This window comes from Rhinolophus sinicus, chromosome 15 (assembly GCF_057876585.1).
Source record: "Rhinolophus sinicus isolate RSI-liver-muscle chromosome 15, RSI-T2T, whole genome shotgun sequence".
NCBI lineage: Eukaryota > Metazoa > Chordata > Mammalia > Chiroptera > Rhinolophidae > Rhinolophus > Rhinolophus sinicus.
Window position 1 is genome coordinate 133,851,728 of NC_142515.1, and position 24,831 is coordinate 133,876,558.

General features: G+C 49.9%; 1 protein-coding gene across 33 annotated transcripts in view; it reads left to right on the forward strand.

Moving 5' to 3' along the window:
• ANK2 (ankyrin 2) overlaps positions 1-24,831 on the forward strand; it is a 359,674-nt gene that overhangs the window by 280,161 nt on the left and 54,682 nt on the right. For 19 of the 33 annotated variants that reach the window (XM_074338595.2, XM_088792646.1, XM_074338609.2 and 16 more), the window contains 8 exons: positions 495-593; positions 4,957-5,055; positions 6,047-6,145; positions 9,486-9,558; positions 10,693-10,746; positions 15,752-15,896; positions 21,568-21,670; positions 22,351-22,454. In XM_074338595.2, the coding sequence (XP_074194696.2) occupies positions 495-593; positions 4,957-5,055; positions 6,047-6,145; positions 9,486-9,558; positions 10,693-10,746; positions 15,752-15,896; positions 21,568-21,670; positions 22,351-22,454 (776 nt within the window). Of the gene's footprint in view, positions 1-494; positions 594-4,956; positions 5,056-6,046; positions 6,146-9,485; positions 9,559-10,692; positions 10,747-15,751; positions 15,897-17,839; positions 17,852-21,567; positions 21,671-22,350; positions 22,455-24,831 lie in introns of all 33 variants that reach the window. The other 14 variants (XM_074338603.2, XM_074338599.2, XM_019757026.3 and 11 more) reach the window with 4 other exon arrangements.

Below are 24,831 nucleotides of genomic sequence, written 5' to 3' on the forward strand. Positions count from 1 at the left end.
CCCTGGGTCCTGTTCCCTGGGTCCCCTTTCTGCTGGGTCCAGTGGTCAGCGTGGACTCAGGGCCCCTGCAGGCAGACCCGGCCATGCAGGCAGAAGCTACCATCTGCCTCTTGCTCAGCCAGTCAAGAGGACACACCTGTCCCCACGTCCCGGGTGAAATGGCTTTTCCTTCTCTGTGCCGTGACATCCCTCACGCCCACCTGAGCTCCATTTTTCACAAGTCTCCTCTGGATTCTCCTACAACTCATCTGTCCTCCCGTCTGCAGTCCTGTCATTTATGTATCTCGTGGTCCTTGTCAGATCAGCTGGCCTTTCCTAGCGTTAAGTCCTGTTTCCTGGGTCTGCTGCGACCCTGCTTTGTATCCATAGGACACACACAATCTGCTAAGTAACTTGTGTACAGCAGGTGGAATTTGTGTCCACCCTGCGTCACCTCTCTACCCTCAAGTATGAAGCACTGCACTTGTCCTCTACATGTTTGTTGTTCTTTACAGCTTGGTTACACTCCTTTAATTGTGGCTTGTCACTATGGAAATGTGAAAATGGTCAACTTCCTTCTGAAGCACGGAGCAAACGTCAACGCAAAGACCAAGGTAAATACTTGTTCCGATTTCATTTCTGTCAACACGAGGGCTCAGCCACGTGGCTGCTCCCCTGGCTCATGTGCCACAGTGTGTTTCTCATAAAGTCGCTGGAGGGGGATGTAGCATGTGGGCTGTGTGATACTTTCACTCCTGTCACCTGGGACAGCCATGCAGGCTGGCTTCATACCTTCTGTGACAAAGTTAGAGAAGCCCTTTCTGCCGGCACAGAGGGACCTGCCAGAACACCCATGTTCCGACCGCGTCCCTTTGTTTCAGGGCCTTGGGCCCCATCCCCAGTCCCCTCCGTGGGGAAATATAGGCAGGTGGCCTAGCCCTTCTTGTTTCAAAACTAACAGTCATTAAGTGCACGCTATGTGTCATACGTAGATTATGTATAACTTTACGGATATTAAATCATACAGTCCCTAAAGAATGTCATGGTCACGTTGTCACATGTCTGTTTCACACCGTGAGTTTAAATAACTTACCTAAGGTCACAGAGTATTAATGGCAGAATCAGAATTGAGAGCCAGGCTCTGCCTTAGGCCAGCTCTCTGACCTGCCGTGGAACTCTGTCCTGGGCCACGGGGCTGCAGGGCCTGACGCGTTGTCGTCCATTCTCCTCCCTGACGTTCATTCCACACTGCTGCTTCCGGCCCCATCTACCCTTTCTATTCATTCCGGCCTCTACCGTGTGGCCTGACCCCAGGTAACTTATGGGTGACACCCTACAGCTCCCTACAACTTGTCTCTTGATGCTTCACTTTCTGCCAGCTAATACCCCCATGTTGCCCAGAGCACCCCGTCCCCAGAGGCCCCCCCTTTAACTGTTAAATCCTGTCCAGCCTTGAACAGCACGCTCCAGGACACTCTCTCCTGCTGCTCGAACATTTTATGATTACTGTCCTGTGACTAACAGAAGTGCTGTTTAAAATTCACTCACAAGACGTTTTTATTCATAGCACATACTTTTCAGTCTCTTTGTGTTTTTGTTGGTGATGCATCATAAAAGGTGATGCATGTCCTAATCCCCTCCTACTCACCCCTCAGGGAAGGGCCCCTCACCCTCAATAGCAGGGGAGTTGCAAACTGGAAACACTGTCATATAACCTTTAAATTCTTTTTTTTTTGCATTAAAACACTCATTGATTTTTCCTCCCACCCCCGACCTGCTGCCTTTGGCAGCCACCAGTTTTTTCTCACACCTGCATGTGTGTGTGTGTGTTGATGACAGTTTCTTCATCCATTCGTCCATTCACGGACACTTAGGTGGGTGCCATGTCTCGACTACTGTGAGTAATGCTGCAGTGAATGTAGGGGTGCAGGCATCTTTTTGAGTTAGTGTTTTCGTTTTCTTTGGATAAATACCCAGAAAGAGGTTGCTCGGTCAGATGGCAGTTTGTCTTTAATTGTTTCAGGAGACGCCATGCTGTTTGCCACAGTGGCTGTACCACTTTGCAGCCCCACTGCTCCTGTGACTCTGTCATGCTCGGAGCATCGCGTGGTCGTGCTCTGTGAGGTGCTGGGATGTGGGGCTTGCCTTGCAGGTTCTCTGGGATAACGAAGGGGATCGCTCCCCGCTGGCGTCTGAAGCCAGGTCGCACATAACGCTGCGCTCCAGGGCGCTCCGATTGCGTCACGGGGAGGAGAAATGCAGAGGCTAGCTGCAGCTCCACAGAGACGTGTGGCTGACGTGGCTTTCGGTCCTGTGGCCGCCGTCCCCAGCCCCTGCCAGGAAGCGGGCGCACGGGACCTTCTAGTCACCCTTCCAGACGCTCCTTGTCAGACACGTAGAGGTTGTGGAAGTCGGTCTCTCTGTCCTCTGAGCAGAAACAAAATCGTGTCTGTATGTAAGCAAATAAAAAGAGAAGTTAATTTTAAAATTATAAACAATAATACTGACGCAAGGTTCAGAGTCTGCTCTGACTCCCGTGAGAACAGCTACTGCCTGCTCTCCGAGCGGTTCTGAGCACTCACGAAATTGGACTCTGAGGCTGGTGTGAAAGCTCCAGTCTGAATTCTCAGGCGTCAGCATCACTTACGCTGAGTCAGCTCACGCACATGCTGAGGACAGACCTTGTTGGAGTTCAGGTGTTCTCCTGAAAGGTAACGTGCAGCCAGGCACGGGACTGCGCAGCACGTGAACACGCGTCTGCTGTGGTCTTTGGTTAAGTGTCGATTGTCACATCGTTGTAATGTTTGGAAGCTCTCTGGGGTTCCCTGCATTCAGGTGGGCATTCAGTTGAGAGAAAAATTTCATTTTAACTTTTCAAGTTTTTATAAATTTAATAAAATAAATAAATAAATAAATAAATAAATAAATAAATAAATAAATAAATAAATAAATAGTCGGTAACCACAAGATGGCCACGGGGTTTTGAAAATTAATTTGGGGAACGTACAGAGGGATAGTGGATGGGGGGAGGGAGGTTCACACAGTGTGAGGGATATAAATGATAAACGTCTAAGTTTTGCTTTGTCCTGTGCACCTGAAACTAAAAAAAAAAGACAGCAAAAAAAAAAAAAAAAAGTGAACTATGTAGATTATATTTGCTTTTGGAAGTAAATATGTCTTTTCATGTATCTTCAGAGGACAGACACATACCTCAAAGGATGTTCTTCTAAAAAACACTTCAGAGTTTTCTCACGTAGAATGACATTTTTATAGAAAGAATGGTTTTCTTCCTCGAATCTCACATGTAACCATAGTTACCAAAATTTGTTGCTATGAAAATATATAATTCTTGTTTTTACTATTCAAATGTTCATGACTGGCACACAAAATTGGAGAAGTGAACTTGTTTTGTGAGACTGTTAGTTGCTTAAAATTAGAATGAAACCCTGTAACATCAGCTTGAGGAAGACAGAGTTGATTAATTGTGTGATAATGCCCAGCAGAGGTTTAGAACTTCAGCATGTCAGAGGACACTTTCTTTGTAAAATATGGTGTAAAAGTCATAAAGCTCTTCAATGAGAAAGAAAAAATGACGTTTGCTGGCATTTTGTGTAACTTTAGATAAACTAAAGAAAAATTTCACAGACAAATTTGATCCTTCACAAAACTTGAAATCTTGGCCATTTCCATTTTATAAACGAGAAAATTGAGGGCCAGAGGGTTTGGGGATGTGCTGATATTTGGGGGGCGGTGGGCCTGGGGCCCCTCGCAGGATGGGCTGGAAACCTCCCTGGGAAATCCATTCATGGGACACTTTCCTGGCCCAGGGTCCCCTGAGGACTTGTGTGGTCTGAGCTGCAAGGCAGGGATGTGCCCCTGGCATGTGCCTCAGCAGCAGTGCCTTCTGTGAGCGCCTGGCGTGTGGTCAGCAGCCCTGGGAACCAATGCACTTGTCTGGTTCTGAACTCAGTCACAGAAGCTTGGGGACATGACACAGAGGGACCCCTTTCTTTACGCTCCCCCGGCGTCCCCGGGCTGCCTGGTTGAGCAGCAGGGTCTCTGTGCTGTCTGCACCCCACAGGCTCCTGGGCTCCCTCCATGGCAGGGACGCACACACACGGCAGAGCTGATGCTGGTCAGACTGTCGTGTGTGTCACATGTGGGCACATCCCCACGACAGGACGGCACAGTGACAGTACGGAGCAGACCAGTGCCTGCAGCTGGCACTTCTGTACATGGGGAAGCAAAGGCTGTGTTGGTCACGAGGCAGCAGTGATATTACATAAAAGGGACCTACATCCTTACAAGTGTAAGGTGAAGACCACTCAGAACTTACCAGAGCCCAGGGCACTTCGGCCTGAAATAGCTGCATGAGGTTTGATCGGGGCTGGGGCAGGGAGATGGTGAAGCCGCCTGTGCACATCGGCTGTCACCGTCCCCACACCTGAAACCACAGTGACTGCGGAGAGACTTGGCTCGGCTGTCTTCAGTGTTATCATCTCTGAAACTGGGGAACATGCTCAATTATTCAGTCTGTCCATTCCCCCAGTATTTATGGAACACCCACTATGTACCGAGCACCCTCATTTTCAGGATAATAAACATTAAAAGAGACAGTACCTGTAAGGCGCCTTATCTGGCCCCAAACAAGTGGCCAGGAGGTGACTGGGACCTGTGCTGTGTGCCTGCAGGGATTCAGTGCAGGTGAACAGTGTGGCCGCATGGCCGTGCCAGACCTCCTGCCCACGGAAGCCGCCCGTCCACACATCCGTGTCCTGCGCTAAGGGACCAGAACACGGACACTGTGATTGGCAGGTGCCGCACATGAGCAAGTCTGTCTGGGGACCCTGAGTGCAGGCTCCCGCGGGACTCGCACCTCTAAATGGCCACGCCGAGTGGGACTGTGACGCTCCCCGTGGAGGCTAACCTACCTGTCCTTCCTTCTTCTCTGCATGTGTGCCCCCATCACCACCCCAGAACGGCTACACGCCTTTGCATCAGGCCGCCCAGCAGGGCCACACGCATGTCATCAACACACTGCTGCAGCACGGGGCCCGGCCAGATGCCACCACCGCGGTAAGGGGCTCGGCCCGCTCCCCTGCCCCCTCCTCTGCCCTGCTGCTGCCCCCGAGCAGCCCCCTTTGTTGTCACGTGCCCTCGAGTCAGCCCCTACGTCAGGTGGCCCCACGAGTGAGTGACGTCCCGTGTCCTGTCCTCACAGCCCTGCTCGGCTCCTGGGGAATCAGTCTGTGGCCCCTTTAATGGAGTCCGTCCATCTCATGTCTGGTCTCCCTCTTTCCCGCTGCTGCCTTGTATTTCCCCAGCTTTACTGTCCTTTCCAGGGAGCCCCGCCTTGTCACCATGTGCCCAAGGGAGGACAGCTTCAGAGCTGTCATTTTGCCTCCAGCCGTCTGTCAGGCTGTTTCAGGTGTATGAGCCCCACACTATTCCTGAAACAAGCCCGTGTCTGGGAACCCAGCTGGGGGACGTGGCTGAGGGTTTGCCCGGGACTCAGGGACTCAGTCTCTTGGGAGAGGGCTCTGCCTGCAGCCACCGTCTGGCCACAGTTTGCGAGGCTGCTGCTCAGACAGAGCTCTGAGACGGGAGCCAGTAACAAGTACTGGAAGTGGTGCCATTAGCCCCAGGGGCCAGGCTGCATTGGAACCGGGCTGTGGGGGTTTGGGGACAGCCCAGGGCCCTGGACAGGGACTGGTGCACTTGGCACTTGCCAGGGTTTGGAGGCGTGTCCTGCCGAGCACAGGATGGTGTGTGGAGGCTGACAACCTAGGGGTTAAAGCGTCAGGTGCTTCTCACTGGAAAGAGCAGGCGGAAGCCACTTGTTGTGTTACCATGGTGACCTGGGCTCTAGTCTAGAGAAGTTGCCAAGACAGACTCAGATGTGATGGTGAGAACTAGTGGTTTTCCCGAGCTGTGCTGGTGTTGGAGGCAGGGCTGGCTAGTGAGCTTGCTGGCTCACACACAGGCTCCTGGCTTCTCTCTCTCTCTCTCTCTCTCTCTCTCTCTCTCTCTCTCTCTCTCTCTCTCTCTCTCTCGCTTGCTTCTTCAGAATGGCAACACCGCCCTGGCCATCGCCAAGCGTCTGGGCTACATCTCCGTGGTCGACACCCTAAAGGTCGTGACTGAGGAGGTCACCACCACCACCACGGTGAGTACGTGAGCAGCCAGCTCGGCTCTGGGTTTTGATTTTCAAGCCACATACTTTCTCACTCACACAATGTTTTGGGCTTTTACTTTTGGTGACTGTTGTACAACATACGTTGAAGTGCGCAGACATCAGCACATTTGCTCACAGTCAGGGTCTTAGCTTCCTTTGGTCCCACTCAACCCAGGTGAAATGTGTGAATGGAGTTGTATAATATTCAGCTTCTTTTTCTGCTCCTTTGCCTGTTTGCTGTGGTTGGGTGTGACCCCACCGCTGCCAGAGCACTAGGGCACCGCGGGTGAGCTGGTCTTAGGCGGAGGTGACGACAGCCTGCCGTGCTCCTGGCTGGTCAGGTGCTTTCTCAGTGAGAACGAGTCAGCCTGACTTCTGCTCTACTTTTGATGAGTGTTTCTTACTCAAAAAGAAAATTGAATGTACTTAGTAGGGAAACTATGTATCTTGACAGAGTAGATCCTTAAAATGTCGGATTCCCTGTTCTGAATTCACCTGGTGATCCTTAGAGTGGTCACGAGCATGAGCCAGAGAACCTGGAGGGGAGGAGAGCAGGTGGTGGCAGGTCCCGAGCTCCAAGCCGCTCTGTCGGGCGAGGCATCCAAGCCACCCCCTGGGAGGGATGCATGCCGCTGAGGCATTTGCTCATCTAACTTCCTCCTGAAACACGGACTTGGGAACTACAGCTCTCTCGTTGCTGCTGTGGAGGAAAAGCAGAGACAGAAGAGCCTGGGCTGCTGTTCAGACACAACGAGACCCTGAACCAGAGTTCCTGGTTGTGGGTGGGGCGGTGGCAGTGGTGCGGCCAGGGCTGGTCAGCTGGAGGAGAGCACCGGGCCCTCGTGGGAGGGGAGAGTGAGAAGGACATGCGTGGGCCTCGGGGCCGCAGTGCGTCTCTGGAGACATGCGGCCAGGTCCATGCAGTGCTCTTGGTTTCATGTGGACAGCGATTTAGTAACGCCTGCCAGACTGAGTTTAGATGGGAGCGTCGCACCGCGTGTTTTCTGAAGCAGAATCTAAAACCTTTGGCCACGTGCCACAGCATTTGTAAAGATTTACAGGATCGCTCCCTTGTAGATTCTGCAGGCGGAAGACGAGTCTGGTCACCACCTAGCATAACATCCGCATCTCCATGTGGCTGCGTCTCAGCGGCTTTGTCTCACTGCACGTTTACTTACACCCAGAGAATCTCCAAACTAGGGACCTACACCTACATGTCTTTATTTGGCATCTTTGAAGCCACGTACACGTCACAGGTGAGTGAACCTTAGTGACTGGCCAAGCACACCTGTGCTTAGAAGTTGCTTTCGGTCACCTTGGCTCACGTGTGTACATTTCATCCACTTACCACTGGGTGGTGAGCTCTCACCCCTTTTGCTGTCTGCCCTGCTTTTCTTCCCCTCCCCTCGCTGATTTAGGCCCCCAGCATTCATTGGGTGTGAACTGTGTTCTGGGCTCTGTGCCAAAGAGTCACAGTGGTGCAGACATGTCGCCCCACCAGCAGCTCCTGTGCATGGGGGCGGAGGGTGGGGCTTACGTTCTGGAAGAAAAGAAATTCTTCATATCACAAAACCGTAGAACTTGCATGCCCACGTTGAGAGACATCTCCGGCTCCCAAGTAAAGCTGCAGTGAAGGGCTTTCCACAGATCCGTATTTAAAATGCGGGGCAGTCACTTTCTAACTCCTGCCCCTCAAGGAAGTCTCAGGTGGCCTGTCTGAAATCAGGCACATGGCCAGGTCCCCACTCCCAGCTCTGGAGTCCTCTGAGGGCCCAGGGCTTTCCTCTCCTGGTGCCGTGTTCCCCGAGCCGCTGAGCTGAGCAGCACCCCAGCAGCTACGGGCATAACAGCCCTTCTGCTTCGCTGGGATAAGAGAAAACCGTTGCCCTGCCTACACGGTGGTTGTATTGGTTCCACATCCTGACGGGACCCTGTCTCGCTTTCTTCCTCTTACCATTGGGTTCTTCTTTTACATTGTGAGTTTTACTCTTTTGTGAAGTAGGTTAGGAATTGGAAAAATGAACTTGCTCTGTCCTATTGTGTGTCTTCTTTACATGTCTTCTCTTCTCTAACTGGTGTCCCCCAAAAGGAAATCTATTTAGGCATAATGTGAGTGTTAACTGTATTTTGCAAATTTTGTATCATCGATTTATTTGATACTTTTAGAAAGAATAGAGTCGGCGATCGGGCCGTAGCAAGCGTTTGAACAAGTCTGTCATATTTGTGTGGCAAAGCTTAAAAACCTAGGTACCCTGCCCACTGCATTTCAGTGGCTGCAGTGGCAAACTTTACTCTTATTTGGAGAGACGAGGTGTTTTTCTAAAGTTCTCACAGCAGGGCCACTCGATGTACGTAATACGCTGTCAGTGCAGAAAGCAGAGATAAGAACTTGAGGCTCAGCTGTCTTGAAGTGATATTTAACATCGCGAGATTCAGATTTTATCGTTTCTTTCCCGCTGTGGCACCCTGGGGTCTGAAATAGTGCCTGGCCTGCAGGGGCCTCAGTGTTTCTCGAGAGCCTGAATGACCCAGTTCGGAGGCCCTTCATTCTGAAATATTGAATTACAAGAATAATAATTTGTGGTCGCTAATGCTTACTGAGTATTAACATGTGCCAAGCAGTGTTCTTAGAGCTCCTACAAATACTATTTAATCTTCATAAGGATTTTGTGAGTGGTATTATTATCCCCGTTTTACAGATGAGGACATGGAGGCACGCAGAAGTAAGGGGACTTGCCAAGGTGTCACAGCTAATAAGTGAGGAGGTTAGAATTTGAGCCCAGGCAGCCAGAGTCCAGAGCCTGGCCGCCCCACGCCAGGACCGGCCAGCAGTGGCTGTGGGCTCTGAGAGCAGCCTGCAGGCTGCTCAGCACCAGCCATACTCTGAGGATGACGGGTCCCCCCGTGGCCCCTCTGGTCCCCGAGACACGTCATGTTTTTGCCCATTTTATGTCTTCCATGTTGTTTACAACTTCTTTCCAGTGGCTTGGTTTTCAGTACGTTGCATATGCTTGTTGCTTCTTTTTAAAGCTTTTCTGCAGATGTTACTCAGTTTGTTTCGGGGAAGCCCTGGAAACATTAAGTGGCCCTCTTGGTATGACTCGTTGTTAACGATGTCACTAAAGGAGTTATTTTTCAAATGGGGACTCAAAGTGGTCACCTTCGTCTTGTGCAACTTCCCCAGAGTTGGGTCCTTTCTCTGCAGGAGGAACAAGTGGGTTTTCGTGAGAGCGAGTGAGACAAAGAGCTCCGAGAACACACACTTACACGATGGGCTGCTTTCAGTTTTCTGTGAGACGTCGTGTTTAACTCGAGCGTGTTTTCTTTTCAGACTATCACTGAGAAACACAAGCTGAATGTTCCTGAGACGATGACTGAGGTGCTGGATGTTTCTGACGAAGAGGGTGAGACGTGTTCCATCTTGTACGGCGTCTGTCCTGGTCCCCACGGGTGGGCTGTCCTGTGTTCACGCACTGCGCTGGCCAGTGGCTGTGGGTGATAGCGTCTTAACTGCAAGGTCACATCTTCACCTTTGTCTCAGGACAGGGACTCTGGCCACTGGGGGAGGGAGGGTTGTGACAGGTGTGTTTGCAGTAGCCATTGTCTTTAATGTCTTACTGCTGACAGGGCTGGGAAGGGGGAAGAAACTGGAAGTTGGCCATCAGTCAAAATAGCTGCCTGTAGTCACAGCTGTATTAACATGTTTTAATTATGTTACATTTCATTTTTATTACAATGCCTTAGAGTGAAAGATCTTGGAGGGGACCCATAAATGCTGTAGGAAGTCTCTGCCCGCTGAGGGGTTCAGCATGCAGAATACATTCTCAATCCAGAGGCACATTAGAAGAGGTTAGAAATAGCACAGCAGGGGGTCATAGACATTCAACATGAGCACTGGATTCTGAATCAAAGAATATACCCCCTCCCCCCCATGGTAGTTGGTAAACATTAGCCGAGCAGGTGCTCTCAAGGTTCCGAGAAGCCCGCTGTCTGCAGGGAGCTCAGGGGCTCCTGGGCCCCACAGCAGGGTTCTGGGCTCCCACTGCCATTTCAGCGAGAATAGTTGTCTTGAACAAAAACATCTAACAGATGGCGAAGGCAGCACATAAGTGTGCAGTCAGGTGTGAGTGCAGCTGCTGGCCAGGTGTGCATGTTACTGCCGTGGAGGACGGTGAGGCCCGACATGAGCTGACGTTCCGACGAACGTGAAGGGATTCCTCCAGGTTCTCTCAGCTCTGCTCGGTGCCAAGCCCAGCTGTACACGACACGTCTTCATTTGGAACCGGTTTGTTAACTCAGCTGTTGGTGATCGGCATGGAGTTGAGTTGGCTTTTCTAAGAACTCAGGGCAGAACAAACAAGTGTTGGGTCAGTGTATTGCTGTGAGTAGAGTGTTGCCAAAGCCAGCAGTTCTAGTACTGATGGTGCTAATACTGTGTTCCATCCGAACACTTGCAGCTAGCTTTCCACATTCTTGTGTGCACACCGTGTTCTGTTTTGTGGGATCATCTTTCTCATTTTCACTTATGTATTGAACAGCTTTTAAGCAGTTTGGTGACCACTGTCTTGACGGGGGAGTACTTAGTGATTCAGGTACCGTCAGAGGAAGTCGTTGGAGTGAAAGCTTTGCTTTGCGTTTGATTTTTCTTACCTGGATAGAAGCAATTTGCTTTATATTGAAATCTGGGCACCTGATACTAACTGTGTCTTTGGAAATGATTGGAAATGATGTGTGTAGTGTGTGTGCAGACGTGCAGACGTGCATCTGAGTGTGTGCGTCTTACTAACTTGGGAGCTTGAAGCTGTGACTTACTCTAATAACGGTTTGCAACTACTACTGAGATGTATTAACACACTTAAATTATCTAATGAACATTATGTAAATATTTTTCCAAATGAACATCTCTTCTTAGAATGCAAATTTAGAGAAAACGTAATTCTTTAGTAAGTTGACATTGAACTAGTGTGAACAGGCTCACACCTCAGATTGTTTGAACTGAATGCAGTTTATTTATCGCTCTTAGGTGAGAGATGTGTAAGATGTGGTTCAAAACATATTAAATTCATAGTCATGGGACAATGAGGTAATTTCCAAGGTAGTGAGGAATAAAGATCATCTTTAAACATTATTTAGGGGGAGCTTCAGCGTCCAGGGAAAATGAATGCTGTAAAATAGTCCCTCCAGCCAGAAGGTCCCACAGGACGTGGTCCCAGTTTAAGCAAACCTGTCTCATGAAAAATCTAAATTTATAAATCATATAAATTAGGTGTAATTATTTCATTTAAAAATAGTTCTTTATTCCCAAAATAATTGTTAATGAATTCCGATAGCTTCTGCGTTCAGAGTATTCACTGGGAATTCCATTTATATGAAACAGCCTCTTGGACCTGCCCGTTGCAATGTCAGCGCTAGCTGTAGCATCCTGTATACTTTTATTGAAACCATTATATATTACAAGTTATTAGTGATAAGAACTCTTGATCTGAGAGGAATATTGGCTAATGATTGAGAAGACCTTTGTGGTGAGAGAAGCATCCATTTTTTGAGATAACCAAAAATTTAACACATTTTTCCCAGGAAGAGTTTCAAGTTGAAGACATGTTATGTGTAGGATATATCTGAGTGCTGTGAAGTACATTTTTAGTGCAAAGAATTACTGAAAAGGAATTTGACATTTTGTGTGGTTAGCATGTTTTCCTGGGACCCACGGCCGTGGCCACGCATGTTTGGGTGGCATCGCTGCTCCCCGGGACCCTTACGTCCCGCCTGCATTAGGAGCACTGTGTGGGTCAGTATCGGAACAGCATCCAGGCCGAGGGTGGACGTCCTGTCAGGCTAACTGGCCAGAGTGCAGCCGTCAGGGTTAGCAGAGACTGAAAGGGACGCTGCTGTGTGCAAACTGTGTCTGAGCTGAGCCCCGCCCGGGCAGGCCTCTGAGGCACACGTGGCGAGAGGATGGTGCCACCCAGTCGCTCTGCCTGTCTGCCGGGCGCAGCTCCTGGACGTGCTGGGTGCGCAGAGGTGGGCGAGAGGTGCAGGTTTTAGGGAGTGGAGGTGGGAGGTCCTGAGACAGGAAGTTGTGCGAGGTCAGAGTGGCCCAACGGTCAGTCACTCTGTTTGGCTGATGCCTTAAAACGTAGTGGGCTCCGTTGTGGAATGTGGAATTCTTAACGGAGAAGCCTAGGAAATGAAGGTATAGTAAAGATTTCAACTGATGACTGAAATGCTGAAGTCTGTTGTTTGCAGAGACGAGACCAGCAGGGGTGTGCTGAGGCGTGTTAGGGAAAGCGTGGAAGGAAGGCACGTCTGAGGGCGAGAAGGCCTCCCCAAAACACCCACAGGCCAGGATGCAGGGTCTCGTTTAGAACCGATTTTTGTTCAGTTCATTTAAAGTCAGAAAAAGGCAGTTCACCGTTTCTCCCCCTCCCTTGCCCCCAGCAGCCACCAATCTGTTTTCTGTGTCTATGACTTTGATGTTTATTTTTTAAATTTAGATTTCACATGTAAGTGAGATCATACAATATTTGTCTTTCTCTGTCTGACAAATTTCATTCAGCACAGTACCCTCTAGGTCCATCCGTGTCCCAAATGGTCAGATCTCATTCTTTTTCATGTCTTTGTACTATTCCACGGTGTGTGCACACCTTTTCTGTATCCATCCATCCGCCGACGTACACCTGTTGCTTCCATGTCTTGACCATTGCAGTGTGTCCTCTAGGCCTCCTTGCACCGTGTGAGATTCCACCGTAGGCTGTGGGTTTCCCCTCATTTGTTTTCCAGGTGAGGAAAGGCTTCTGGTGAGGTAGGGGGGCACCAGCAGAGATTTGGGTCAGAGAAAGTCAGGAGGGTAGTTTTCCACAGCAGAAATCACCTCTTGGCCTCTGGTTAACTTATCAAGTCAGCAAGCATCTGTTTCATGGGTTTGCCTGGGGGATGGAGAGGAATCCATGTGAGACGAAGGAGTCTGGCGGGGAGTTCCTGTGTTTCACAGACGGCAGAGACACGGTGTTTTTCCTGTGGGAAGAAGGGCTGACGGGGCGGGCTGAAGGTGAAGGGCCTGCAGACCAGGCATCCGGGAAGGTGGGGAAAGGTTTGGATCCTATGGCAGGGTTAGGCTCGTGGGGGGGCCCAGGAAATCCCCCGCCTCCTGAGAACGGGGCAAGGATAGGCCTGTTAGTTTTTGAAAACATTTGAAGTTTGAGCTTATGCAGAATTTCCTAGTTATGGGCCAACTTGGGCGGTTTTGGTTTTTCCCCAACTGATTTTTCGCATTCTGCGAGTTTCCCAGGCACTTGTGCTTTGCCACTCACCCTGCGGGCATACTGAGTAGAGTGCTGTATGCACAGGTGTGCTGGCGGGAGACTGTGGCACCAGCGAGAGGGACGTGCAGACGTGCGCCTTTCGGCCTGTCCCAGCGCTGGGCTAGCACCTGGCCCCTGACCAGCACTTGAGGACGTTGTGTCTCTGGGCCGATTCTCTCTGAGACATAATCAAGACATGAGGCCATAACCTGAGGCCAGGCAGGTGTCTCCAGAACCCTGAAGCTCACAGTCAGTGACGCTGAGCCTAGGAGGGGACTGTGATGGAGAGCTTAAGGAGAGACGGTGTAAAGCGCACCACCATCTCGTGGCCTCAGTGCAGGCCGAGGTTTTAAATTGTCCCTCCATGTGTCACCAGTCACAAAATTTGATGTACTTGATTAAAATGCACCCTTCCACTTGCTCTCTCTCTCTCTTCTACTAAGATTCTATGCTCACAAGAGAGGAGCTGAGTCTGTGTCCACAAGGGGAAGCTGCTGCCACTGGGCCAGGCGCCCCAGACGGGGCGTCCCCCAGCCTGGGGACCACTGTTTTCTTTTCTTTTTTGAGTCCTCTTCCTCCCCTCACCATAATAAGTCTGCTTTTCCTCCCAAGGGTTGACCAGAGGGAGAGAAGGGAGGAGTAAGACAGAACACTTGAAATGTAGGCCCTATTTTTTCAGGCAGTTTTGAGTGATTTTAAGAACCAAGACATCAGAGTTTATTCTGAGTTGTCTTTGTCCCTTGGGACCTTCCGGGCTGCTCAGAGAGTGTGGTGACAGCTGGCAGCAGGAGCTGGACAAGACGCGGTGCGGGGGGCTGTGCCCGTGGCGGGCGCCGTCTGGGCGGCGTGGGGACTCGGTGCTGGAAGGCGGCACTCAACTCTGAAGGATTCTCGGGGGTGAGCGTGGGTCAGAGGAGCACAGCTGGGGGCAGAGAGAGGGAGAGAGAGTATTCACGCAGGCCTTGGGCATCGAATAACCTTTTAGGCCTTTTGCTCACGGGACCCATAAAGTATGGCTTGTATTTTATGATAGATCCTGCTTTCAACCATTCCCTTCTCTTTTTCGTAAATATGACTAGCCTTAGTCTTCCCAGATATTAACAGAATTCGTGTATTTTTTCCTGATAATAATTTAGGCTTACAGCCAAACCACACAGTACCTGAGTTTTGCTAAGCCAGTTCTTAGAATGGATCTTAGAATATTTTTCCCCAGAATTGAATGAAAGGGGACGCCAACTTATTTGACTCATGAAAACACTCCTACGTAAAGGTTTACAGGTTGCTCAGGAAGGAGGGAGTGATGGAAGAAGCACGGCCTGAGAGGCTGGTGTGAACGCTGACCCTCCCGGCCCCGTGCTGTGTTCAGACGCCAGCTCCCTTCCTGGGTTTTCCGCTGCTCACCTCCCTGAACACTTCCTGCTGCCAGTTTCACTGCGCGTTCTCTAGTAGTTACACGGGTCCCTCTTTCGCTCTTACCGCTGTCACTGCCCTCCACTACCCCGTACTCCCGAGCCTCTCTCCTGAATCCCGTGATATCCACCCATCAGGTGCAGCCAGCAGATGACCAGGGCAACTCGTTCAGTGGTTCCTCGTCCACTTTGCTGGGGTTCCCCAGGGCACCCCCACAAATCACCACCAACTCGGTGGCTCAGATTTATTCTCTCGCAGTTCTGGAGGCCAGAAGTCCGTGGCAGGACTAACCTCTGAGGCTCTGGGGAGGAATCCTTTTTGTCTTGCAGCCACTGCGGTCTCACCTCCGTGCTCACCTTAATTACACCTGTACAGACCCTGTCTCCACACAAGCCCGCGTCCTGGGCTTCCCAGGGGACATGAATTGGGGGGCACCACGGAGCCCACTGCACCACCCTAAAGTGATGTCTCCCTCCTTGCACCTTGTTGGTCCTGAAAGTTGACCAACACCCCATACTGGATGTTTGATGTTTAATACATTGTTACCTGCCTGGGACGCTGAGCCTGTTACATCCTCCTTAGTGAGCGAACACACACGTTAGGTTAAATAGTATAAGCTACCAACAGCTGTCGTGACAAAGGAACGAGCAGAGGGAACTGAATAGAGGTTCACAGCCCAGGTAATTGTTCTTCTTGGGAAGTAACAGGAACTCGGCCAAATGTCGCCCCTCTTAAGTTGGACCACGTTTGCAGTGCACGTGTTCTGTTCCCTCCCAGTGCGATGTCTCGCGGTGTCGGTGTAACACGCGGACGTTTGCAGCCATGATCATGTTCGTACCTGACAGCACATTTAACGAGTAATTCTCCGTCTCCCAATTGTTTCCAGGTGACGACACGATGACAGGTGACGGGGGGGAGTACCTCCGGCCTGAGGACCTAAGAGAGCTGGGCGATGACTCTCTGCCCAGCAGTCAGTTCCTGGATGGTATGAATTACCTGCGGTACAGTTTGGAGGGAGGACGCTCTGACAGGTATTCACGTGAAGCTCACACTTGATGTCAGCCAGGCGTGAGTGAAGCACTTGTTCATGATGGTAGTGGGACAGGCAGACACAGTTAGCGACACCTGACAGGTAACTCACCCCTCTCAGCAGTCAGCAGTTCTCTTACTGCCGTCTCTGGCATCTTTATGTGCCCATTTTAAAGAATGGGAAACTGAAGCCTAGAGAGATTCATAACTTAGTGGAAGTCAAACAAGTAGCAGGAAGCAGAGCCACGATGAATGAAGAACGCTCCCCTTAAACAGGTGTCTTGAATCACCTGCCACTTTCTCCTCTAGGCCGATGGGAAGGGCAGTTTTGCCCTATGGGCACTGTGGCTGAGTGGCAGTTACAGACGCTTCCAGTCCCTAGGGGTTTTATTGTCAGTGCTATAATTTCTGTGAGTAGAAGGATTAAAAGAGAGGGAATTCAGAGGAACCAGGACATAACCTCCCAAGAGCCTGGATCCAGGGAGTGGTCTGAGCCAGGTCTGACGGAGCCCAGGTTTTAGGGACAAGCCTGGGGGTTTGTGTGACATTCTGAAATACCAGATCAGTGTTATTTGGGGTTCTTACTAACTAGCCCAACTGACCTTTGTTGTTTTCTGAGGCAAACTGAATGAGAACGTTCCATGGTTCCTCCTGAAAAGTATGGCTGCCAAGTTGTCGATAGTGTGTAATGCCTTTCACTACTTGGTGATATCGTGCTTGCAGGTTTCATCTTGGCTCTGTGATAAGCTGTACCCAGCATATTTGGAGTCTACGAAATAAATACCCTAATGAGTAGTCAATTCTAAATGGTAATTAGCAAAAGCAAACTTTCCTTGGACTTCCTTGAGCACGAATGCCCCTCCTCCCTTTTTTTTAACAATTCAGTGTGGTGCACGTAGTAAGTGCCTTTCTGGGCTGCCTTGTGGTAGGTGCTGGGGGAGCAGACATGCCCAGGTACCTTGGCTAAACCCATGGTCCGATGGGGTGGGAGAAAGACTGGGCCCCTGGGACTGCTGGTGGGCTGAGCCAGAGGCTCAGGCTTTCCTGGGACACATGGGATGGTGCGTGGTGCTGGGGTGTGAGTGTGAGGGAAGGGTCGTGTCTGTATGTGGGGATCCCTCGGACAGTGAGATGAGCCCGGGTTGGAGGAGAGTTGTCAAATGCTAGACCTGGCCATTTCTACCGTATGAGAAACCACTGCAGGGATGTGAGCTGATATTAGAGACTTGGTGCTGGTAGTCGTGGGACAGTTTGAGAAGTGACAGGCTAGAGAACACAGCTAGGAGGTAAAACTGACCGATGGCCATCACAGGCTGGGTGAAGCAGCGGGGAGGTTGGATGGACTCCCTGGCTCCAGTGACTGACACAGAGGGGGGGTGTCGTGGGTCTGGGTGCAAAAGGACCAGCTCCTGGGGGACTGGTAACCAACCGGCCCAGGGTTCTGTGTATTGAATGTTGGCGCACAATCTGAGACTCTTAAAAGACTTCAGATTTCAGTATAATGGATGTTTATGGCTTTGCACCAGTTCGTAATAATCTGTGAATAGCCATGTTACTGTCATCAGCCAACAAGCCTTTCTGTCCCGTGTGGTCTCTTCTGTTCAGAGCAAGTGCTTGATCTGCTATTTGCCTCTTCTATCAAAGCACTTAGGTTGAGAAAGACTTTAGAACAATGCTTTCTGTAAAACGGGGCAGTGGTTTGCTGATTCTCCCCTCAGCACCTCAGGACCAGGGAATGAAACAAGCAAGGCCCGATCTGTTCCCCAGGTCCCCACTTGCATTTCTAGAGCACCAGGACGGAATCACAGTCAGCATCGCATTGCCATGGTTCTCTTGTTTGTTTTATTTCCTTATTTTCTATTTTGCTTAGACAATTCAGTATGTTACCTTTTTCAGTAACCATTTTACCTTTTCACGATTTCTTTATTTGGTACGCTTTCAATAGTACCATGCCCAGGTAGGTTTACATGGCATGAAAACATGACCTTCCTGGTCCATCCATTTCCCCGCTCACTGCCCAGCAAGTGTGTGTGTCTCTGTGTGTGTGTTGGCAGGCATGCTTATATTCTAGAATTATGGATTTATTCTCAAATTAGGATTTTTATGTATTAAGTTGAATAACTATTTCAGCTAGAAGGGAGACTATGTTACTAGAAAGAACGTCTAGGACCTGCCCAGGCCTGACTTTGGCCATCACAGCTCCCTCTTGTGGTGGATGGGACGTTAGCGTGGCGTCCCGGAAACACACCTCATTAGCCTGGTGTCTTTGGAGATGAGGGAAAAATGATTGTGCTCCATAACGTGTACCTGGAAGCAGAAGAACGAAAACAGTGCAGTTCAACATATGTTGAATAAAACCACAACCGACTTCTGATTAGGTGGATTTTGTGTCCAAATTATTTTGCTGTTGCTTACAAATTTAAAACGCTATCCAAATTCAATTTAAAATACTAACTAGCAGTGAACCACAGAAGCTTCTCCATATATGAGAACAAACACATTGAAACTTTTTCAATGTTTATTTGTTCAGTAGGGTTTGAGAACTCCATTGATTGAACATCTAATGAATGTCGCAACTTGCTAAGGTAGTAATTATTATACTTTTCAGTGAAATTATAGACTTTGATGCAACCTAATGTGTGTCGATAAAGCAGTGTATTGTAGTGAAAAAAAGTATAAATTTAAAACCATCACAACACTTCCGGCAAATCTTAGCTGAACTGCGAGTAAGAATTTATATTCCTGTGGATTTATTAACTGAACAGCTCGACCTCTGACTTAATGAAAACAATGGCCCATCTATTGCAAAACATTTAAACTTGTCTGTAATGTTTTAAATCAAGTGGACAGTTTCTGAGCCAGAGACTTGAATTGTTTCAGACTTTTGTGCTGGTCATTATTGCTTCAGACAGTAATTCTCTACTGTTGGAATATTCTACCTTTATTTCATTTCAGTAGGTTCTATAACATCGTAGAAAACAGGGCAATGAGAAACTATAAACATTGCTCAAATAATTAGCACTTTAGAAGGCAGTAAGCAGAATGAGCTAGAATAAAATCACACGGGTGGAGATACTGAGGCAGATGGTTCCAATGCATTCGTTGTCCCGCCGTCTTTTCCCTCTCTGTCTGCACTCTGGTGTCTGTCTCTGCACTCTAATCTCCTTTTTCTGGTCATAAGTCACCTTGTCTGTTTCTTTCCTTTCTTCTCTCTCTGTATTTCTTTCCTGGTGGGGCTTGAGGGAAGACAAACAGCAACACCAGCATCCTATGCCCCTCCTGCTTCAAAACCAGTTGGGAGACAGACCCAGAAGTCCACGTTATTACGACACATGGATTACAGAACATGGCTTTACGTTGTCACCCAGATGAGCTCCTTGATACCCCCTTCCTAAAACAGAGACACCCACCCAGTCAGGGTGTGTCACTGGGGGAGGCGGTGGAGACCTGGCTGCCATTTCCAATGGCAGCAGCCACATGGCGAGGTCCTAGCTGAGGTGCCGTTGTTTACCATCAGTCGTTCCCATCCACGCTGCACTCCCCTTCCCTTGGACACCCGTGTCTCCATGTTCCCGTGCTGCGTGTAAGGGCCAGTTCTACCTAGTGACGGCATCTCCACTTCTTGTCCTGCACCCCAATGCCTCTCAGTCATGTGCTGTTCATGTACGTAAATCTGGCACTTAACGTGTGTGAAGGCACAGTCTGGAGTTCTGAAGCATGGGAAGAGATTCCGTAACTAATGATGGAGCCCCGCAGAACGTGATGGGGGCCATTGAGCGCGTAGACAGCCTTACCATGTCAACGCGTGACTCTCCTGTTTCCTGTCTCTTGGCCTAGTTTAACACAAAATAAAGGAGAAGAGAATTTAAGAGCTGTTGATTTAGTGCTGTTGGCACAGAATACACACAACTGGGTCTAAGCTATCTTTGTGGTTTAAAGCAGGAAAAGAAATTGTTCATTCCCCTAATTGAGACAGGATTTGCTGAGATTAAAGACCCTTTCCCACAATAATTTTATCAGTGGCCCATCCTCAGATTCAGGGTCAGGCCCAGGTTACTCTCAGTAGCCTGCAGTTCGTTTAGAAAGTGCACCATCCAAATCCCACTGCACGACAGTAGAACCAGCCACGATGGAAGCGGCCTCTCACCGCTAGGCCGAACCCGTGGCTGCTTTACCAGCCGACTGGACGCTCCCGCAGCAGCTGGCTCAACCCTCAGTGTCCTCCAAGAGCCCTGTGATGTAAAGTAATGAATCCCCACGTTCTGTTCACGTTTCACGTTGTTAGAAAAACGCAGGTGTATGCAGGTGTAAACACACAGGAGGCGATAATCAACTCCTTTGATTCATGTCGCTGCCCTCTGGAGGCAGAAAGCACAGCAGGCAGGGAGACAGGCTGGAAGTACCACGGACTGGCCACCAGGGCGACTCCCTCAGAGACAGCTGGGCTGGCGACACCAGTGCCAGTGTGTGGCTTCCAGAAGTGGGTGTGTTTGCAAAGTGAAGGTAGTTTCTGCGGACAACGATGCTAACTTGATTTTAGTCCATAATTCTGCAGCTCTCACTGGCCGAGCTCCCACCAGCCTTTGCTTCTGTGCCGTGGTGAGAGCTTGTGTATCTCGTCGTCGTCCCCTGTGGGCTTTGGGCTGATATTCTGAATGGAGAATTTCAATTCTGGGGCTGACATGCATAAAATATAGCTTATTTGAGCAGTCAATCTATTTGTCAATTAAATGCATGTAAAAACTGGTTAGGAAGGAATGAACTTGCATCTGTGCGGATGTCAAGTTTTGCCCATCACATTTGGGTGTATCATGCGGAACTTTGAAATTCAGATCACAACAAAAACATTGATTCTGAAGGCCTAGAGCCCGTGCTGAAGCCTCGTTTGGTCAGTGTCGTGGCGTTTGCTTTGTGCTGGCGGCTGTGCCTGCTCTGGCGGCGCTCACACACGGCCGCTGTGCGATGTGTGTCATCGCCACGGCAACCGGCACACTGCTGCTTCGTCATCACACAGGACAGACGGGAGCAGCACTGTCCCCGGCTGCAGCCCCGCTGGGGACACCGGAGACAAACATGAGGACCCACTTCCTCAGGAAGCATGCGCGTGGCCTCAGCCCATTGCCCTGTGCACCTTCCAGGGGCGTCACCCACACTGAGTCAGTCACAGCTGGACGGGAGGACAGGGCGGAGAGGAGCGAAAATGGGGGGCCCAAAACCTGCCTTCCCTCCTATTCCCTCTGAGGCTGGCTCTCTCCCGCAAGTATTTTCCTGAGTTGCGGGGAGATTGACATTTAACCCAGATTGAAGCGATCTGCCTTGGAATTGTTTCCTGTGTGTCACTTGGGTTGGCAGTTAGTGAGCGACAGCCACTGGTTTCAAACCTTTCTGGGAAGAAAATGAATCAGATTAGGAGTATCAGATTCTACCTGTGTGTTCCCTGGTGCCCCTGGCAGTGAGTGGTAGGAGCCAGTCGAAAGGTATTAGTGCGACGCCTGGACAGAGAGGCAGGGTGGCACTGGGACCGTGTCCCCTGCCGCCTCGCAGCTGTGTCCCCTGGAAGCTGGACGGTGGCTAATAGCTCCCTCTCTTCACTCTCCTGCTCGGCTCACCCTTCCATCCTCCCACCCCTCGTCACTGTGGGCATGTGACCATGGCCTCCTGCCACCCCACCAGCCTCCGGTCCTTCAGTTCCGACAGGTCTCACCCGCTGGGCCATGCCTCCTACCTGAGGGACAGTGCCGTGACGGACGATGCCGTCCTCATCCCAAGCCACCAGGTACGTCACTCTGCCTTCATGTTTCTGTTTGGCGAGCTTGTGAACATGGCCTGATGCTGGAAATGTCCAGAGAAAGTGTTTTACTCTAAACAAATGATCATCGTAACTCACTGACAAGTAGGGTGCGAGATCTGCGGGTTTTCTAAAACATGAAAAGCTTTCACTCGACTTTTCCATGAGCAGAAGTTTTCTAAAATAATCTGCTGCTTGTTTCTTCAGCTATTCCGAATTCTTCCGTGGAGATTATATACAAATCATTTCCTTTATGAAATGTCTATTAAAGGGAAAAGTGTGAGGTAGGATGCATTTAAGCTATGAGAAAACAGGTGCAGGTTAAATTACATCTCTGAATATTTAGCACTGTTACCTATCAGGAGAGACGTGGAGTCTGTCACGGATGCGTTGCTGTTAGCTGTGACTTTATCAGTTGGACATAACAGTTCCATGAGTGACTGCTCTCTTCTAAGACAATCACACAAATGCGATCTTGTACCAGTAACGTAGCTTAAGTGGAAACATGTTATGAAGGCACAATTTAAGTGCCTGGTCTTATGCCTTTAAGTGGAAGCTCTTCCAGGTAACACCACCACCTTTCTGTGACACCACTTTTTAGAGCTGATTATATTCTCATTGAGTGGAAGCAAAAGCACTTGGACTGAACCCATGGCCTTTGTGTTTAGGTATCGGCTCTCGCCAAGGAGGCAGAAAGGAACTCTTACCGCCTCAGCTGGGGCGCTGAGCCTTTGGACAACGTGGCCCTTTCTTCCAGCCCTATTCACTCAGGGTAAGTACGTCAGTGTCCAGTATCCAGGTCAAGGGTAAAAACAGATGAGTGTGAAAACCACAGCTTTGTCCCGTGGCTGGAGCTGGTGCCTAGCTTACAGGGGAAGTGGCCTGGCTTTCAACTTGTAAATAACGTGGCTGCACCCACCCCCCATGGACTCTGTCTGCACAGACAGACCAGTGGAAAAGGCTGGATTCAGCATGGGAAAACTGCTTTTAAAATAGCTGGTCAAATTGCGTCAGACATCTTGCTATTTAACTAGCAGGTAGATACCAGTGGTCTCATGAATGTTCACAGTTTGCCTTTAAGATGGCCTACATGTCAGCTGTAAAATAAAAATTATTTTTAAAAACAATATCTAAAAAGGAGGGGCAAGACCATTTGCTTTCTAAAAAGTTCTGTTTATGGAGATTGCCTGCCTTGTTACTAGATGCCTTTTCTCACGTGTCAGTGCATTTAAAATGAAGTTTACAGAAATGTGAGTCCCACACACAGGACAGGAGTTCACGTGCTCTCTGAAGTGGGGATTCCAAGAAGGGGGCTCGAGTCTGCACGCGTCCCCACTCACCTTCTCGATTCAGCAAATGTGCTGCTGCTAGTAAATTTCGGAGCCACGATGAGAAAAAGGAAGAGGTGGGCCTAGAGTGTTGAAGGAGAGCTCAGAATCCAGCAGCACATGCAGCAGGCGAAATCCATATCCCACCTGCAAGGGGGGCGTTGTCTTAGGCAGAAGGTGACGGGCTGCTCATTGCTGGGTTACGAAAGAATCAGAGTGTTGAGTGTTCAGGGGTTAAAGAGTAACCACATGTGAAGGTAAGATCTTTAAAATCTCAGTCTCTAGTCAGCCAGGTTTTCCATGAATGTCAAATATGATCACTGACTCTAAGAAATCTCAACTCTGTCTATACGTTCAAGTACCTGGGCTTTAAAGTGGCGCCTAATGCCAGGCCCCCGCCCGCCCAGTCACAGCAGAGCCTGTGTTGTTGGGCTGTGGCATCAGTGACTTCTACCAGCGCCTGTAGGCCGGACGTACGAGTATATGTTTCGTAGGCACCGTTAGAAAGGAGTGACTGTTACCGAAGCTTCCATTGCTGGGAGACCTGGCTCAGTAGCACACACCTGGTTCCCTCACGTGCTTTTTTTCTCCCGTTCACTCAGTGCTCATTCCTTACACACGGTCCCAGTCTACAAGTCCCAAGCCTGGGCCAGGCACCAAGGAAAACCGGGTGCTGTCCCGGCCCTTAGGACACGCACCCGTGTGTGGGTATGTGCGGTCAGAAGACAGCCTGTGAGAGCAAGACTGGTGGCTGTCGTCAGAGCAGACCGATCCCGACCCAGGTCCTGGCCCTGACACTCAGGGTGTGACCTGGGCACATCACGGAAAATGTCCGCGTTTCAGGGTACTTGTGTGGAAGGTGAACGTTAAAGGATTACAGGCTCCTTACACGATTGGCATTTTGCCTAAGACGAGTCAGCCCTCAGTGGACTGCCGTGCTCGGTACTTCCTGTCCCTGTGCGTCTCCCAGACTGCCCTCAAGTCCCTGGGCAGTTGAGCGGGGCACATTGTGGCTCATCTGAACGACGGCACCACGTGGGGCTCCCCGCGTGCTACCAGGCACGTGTCATCTGGCGGAGTCTGTGGCAGGATCTGAGCAAGCCGTGCAGCCAGTGGCTACAGCAGTACAGCGACTCCCGCTAGGCACGCACTGGCCCTGACTGCCGCATGCGTGAGAGCCACCGAGCTGTGATTCACGCACACGAATAAGGTGTGTCCCCTCATGATGTGTAACCGGCTCCTGCCTGGCCTTCTGTTCCTTACACACCAGGTTCCTGAGTAGCAGTTTTTACATATTTTTCAAGGAACTGAGTCAGTCCGTTGTTAATTAATTGGGTGAATTCTTAAGCCACTTCAAGATCTGCCCAAAATGTTAGGAAAAAAGTGATTTTTGGTGGAGAGGGTAATAAAGTGAGCTTTTTTATGTGCACGCCACTACTTTTGTGTGTAGCCTCCCGTTAGATTCCATGTGGGATTGTCGGTTAGTAAGAGCAGCAGCAGTGACTTCTTTTTACCTGTACTGTTCCCAGTGACATGGCCAGGCCTGCCAGGAACAGGGACGGGCGAGTCCAAAGTCTGACCGCCTGAGAGACACAGCATCTGGGAAAGAAAGGCCGACAGTGCAGCTCACAGTCTGACCAACAGTTACTTCCAGTGTCACAGTCACGGTCCTGCCAACATAACCTTGGGCAAGAACTTGCCTTTTATAGCTCGGCTCCATTTCATAACTGCATAATGAGTTGGCAGACGGAAGACACAGTTCCTAGTCCTAACTAGTTCTGTGATTCTTTTCAAAGTCTTTCCAAAGGTCTTTATTTTATA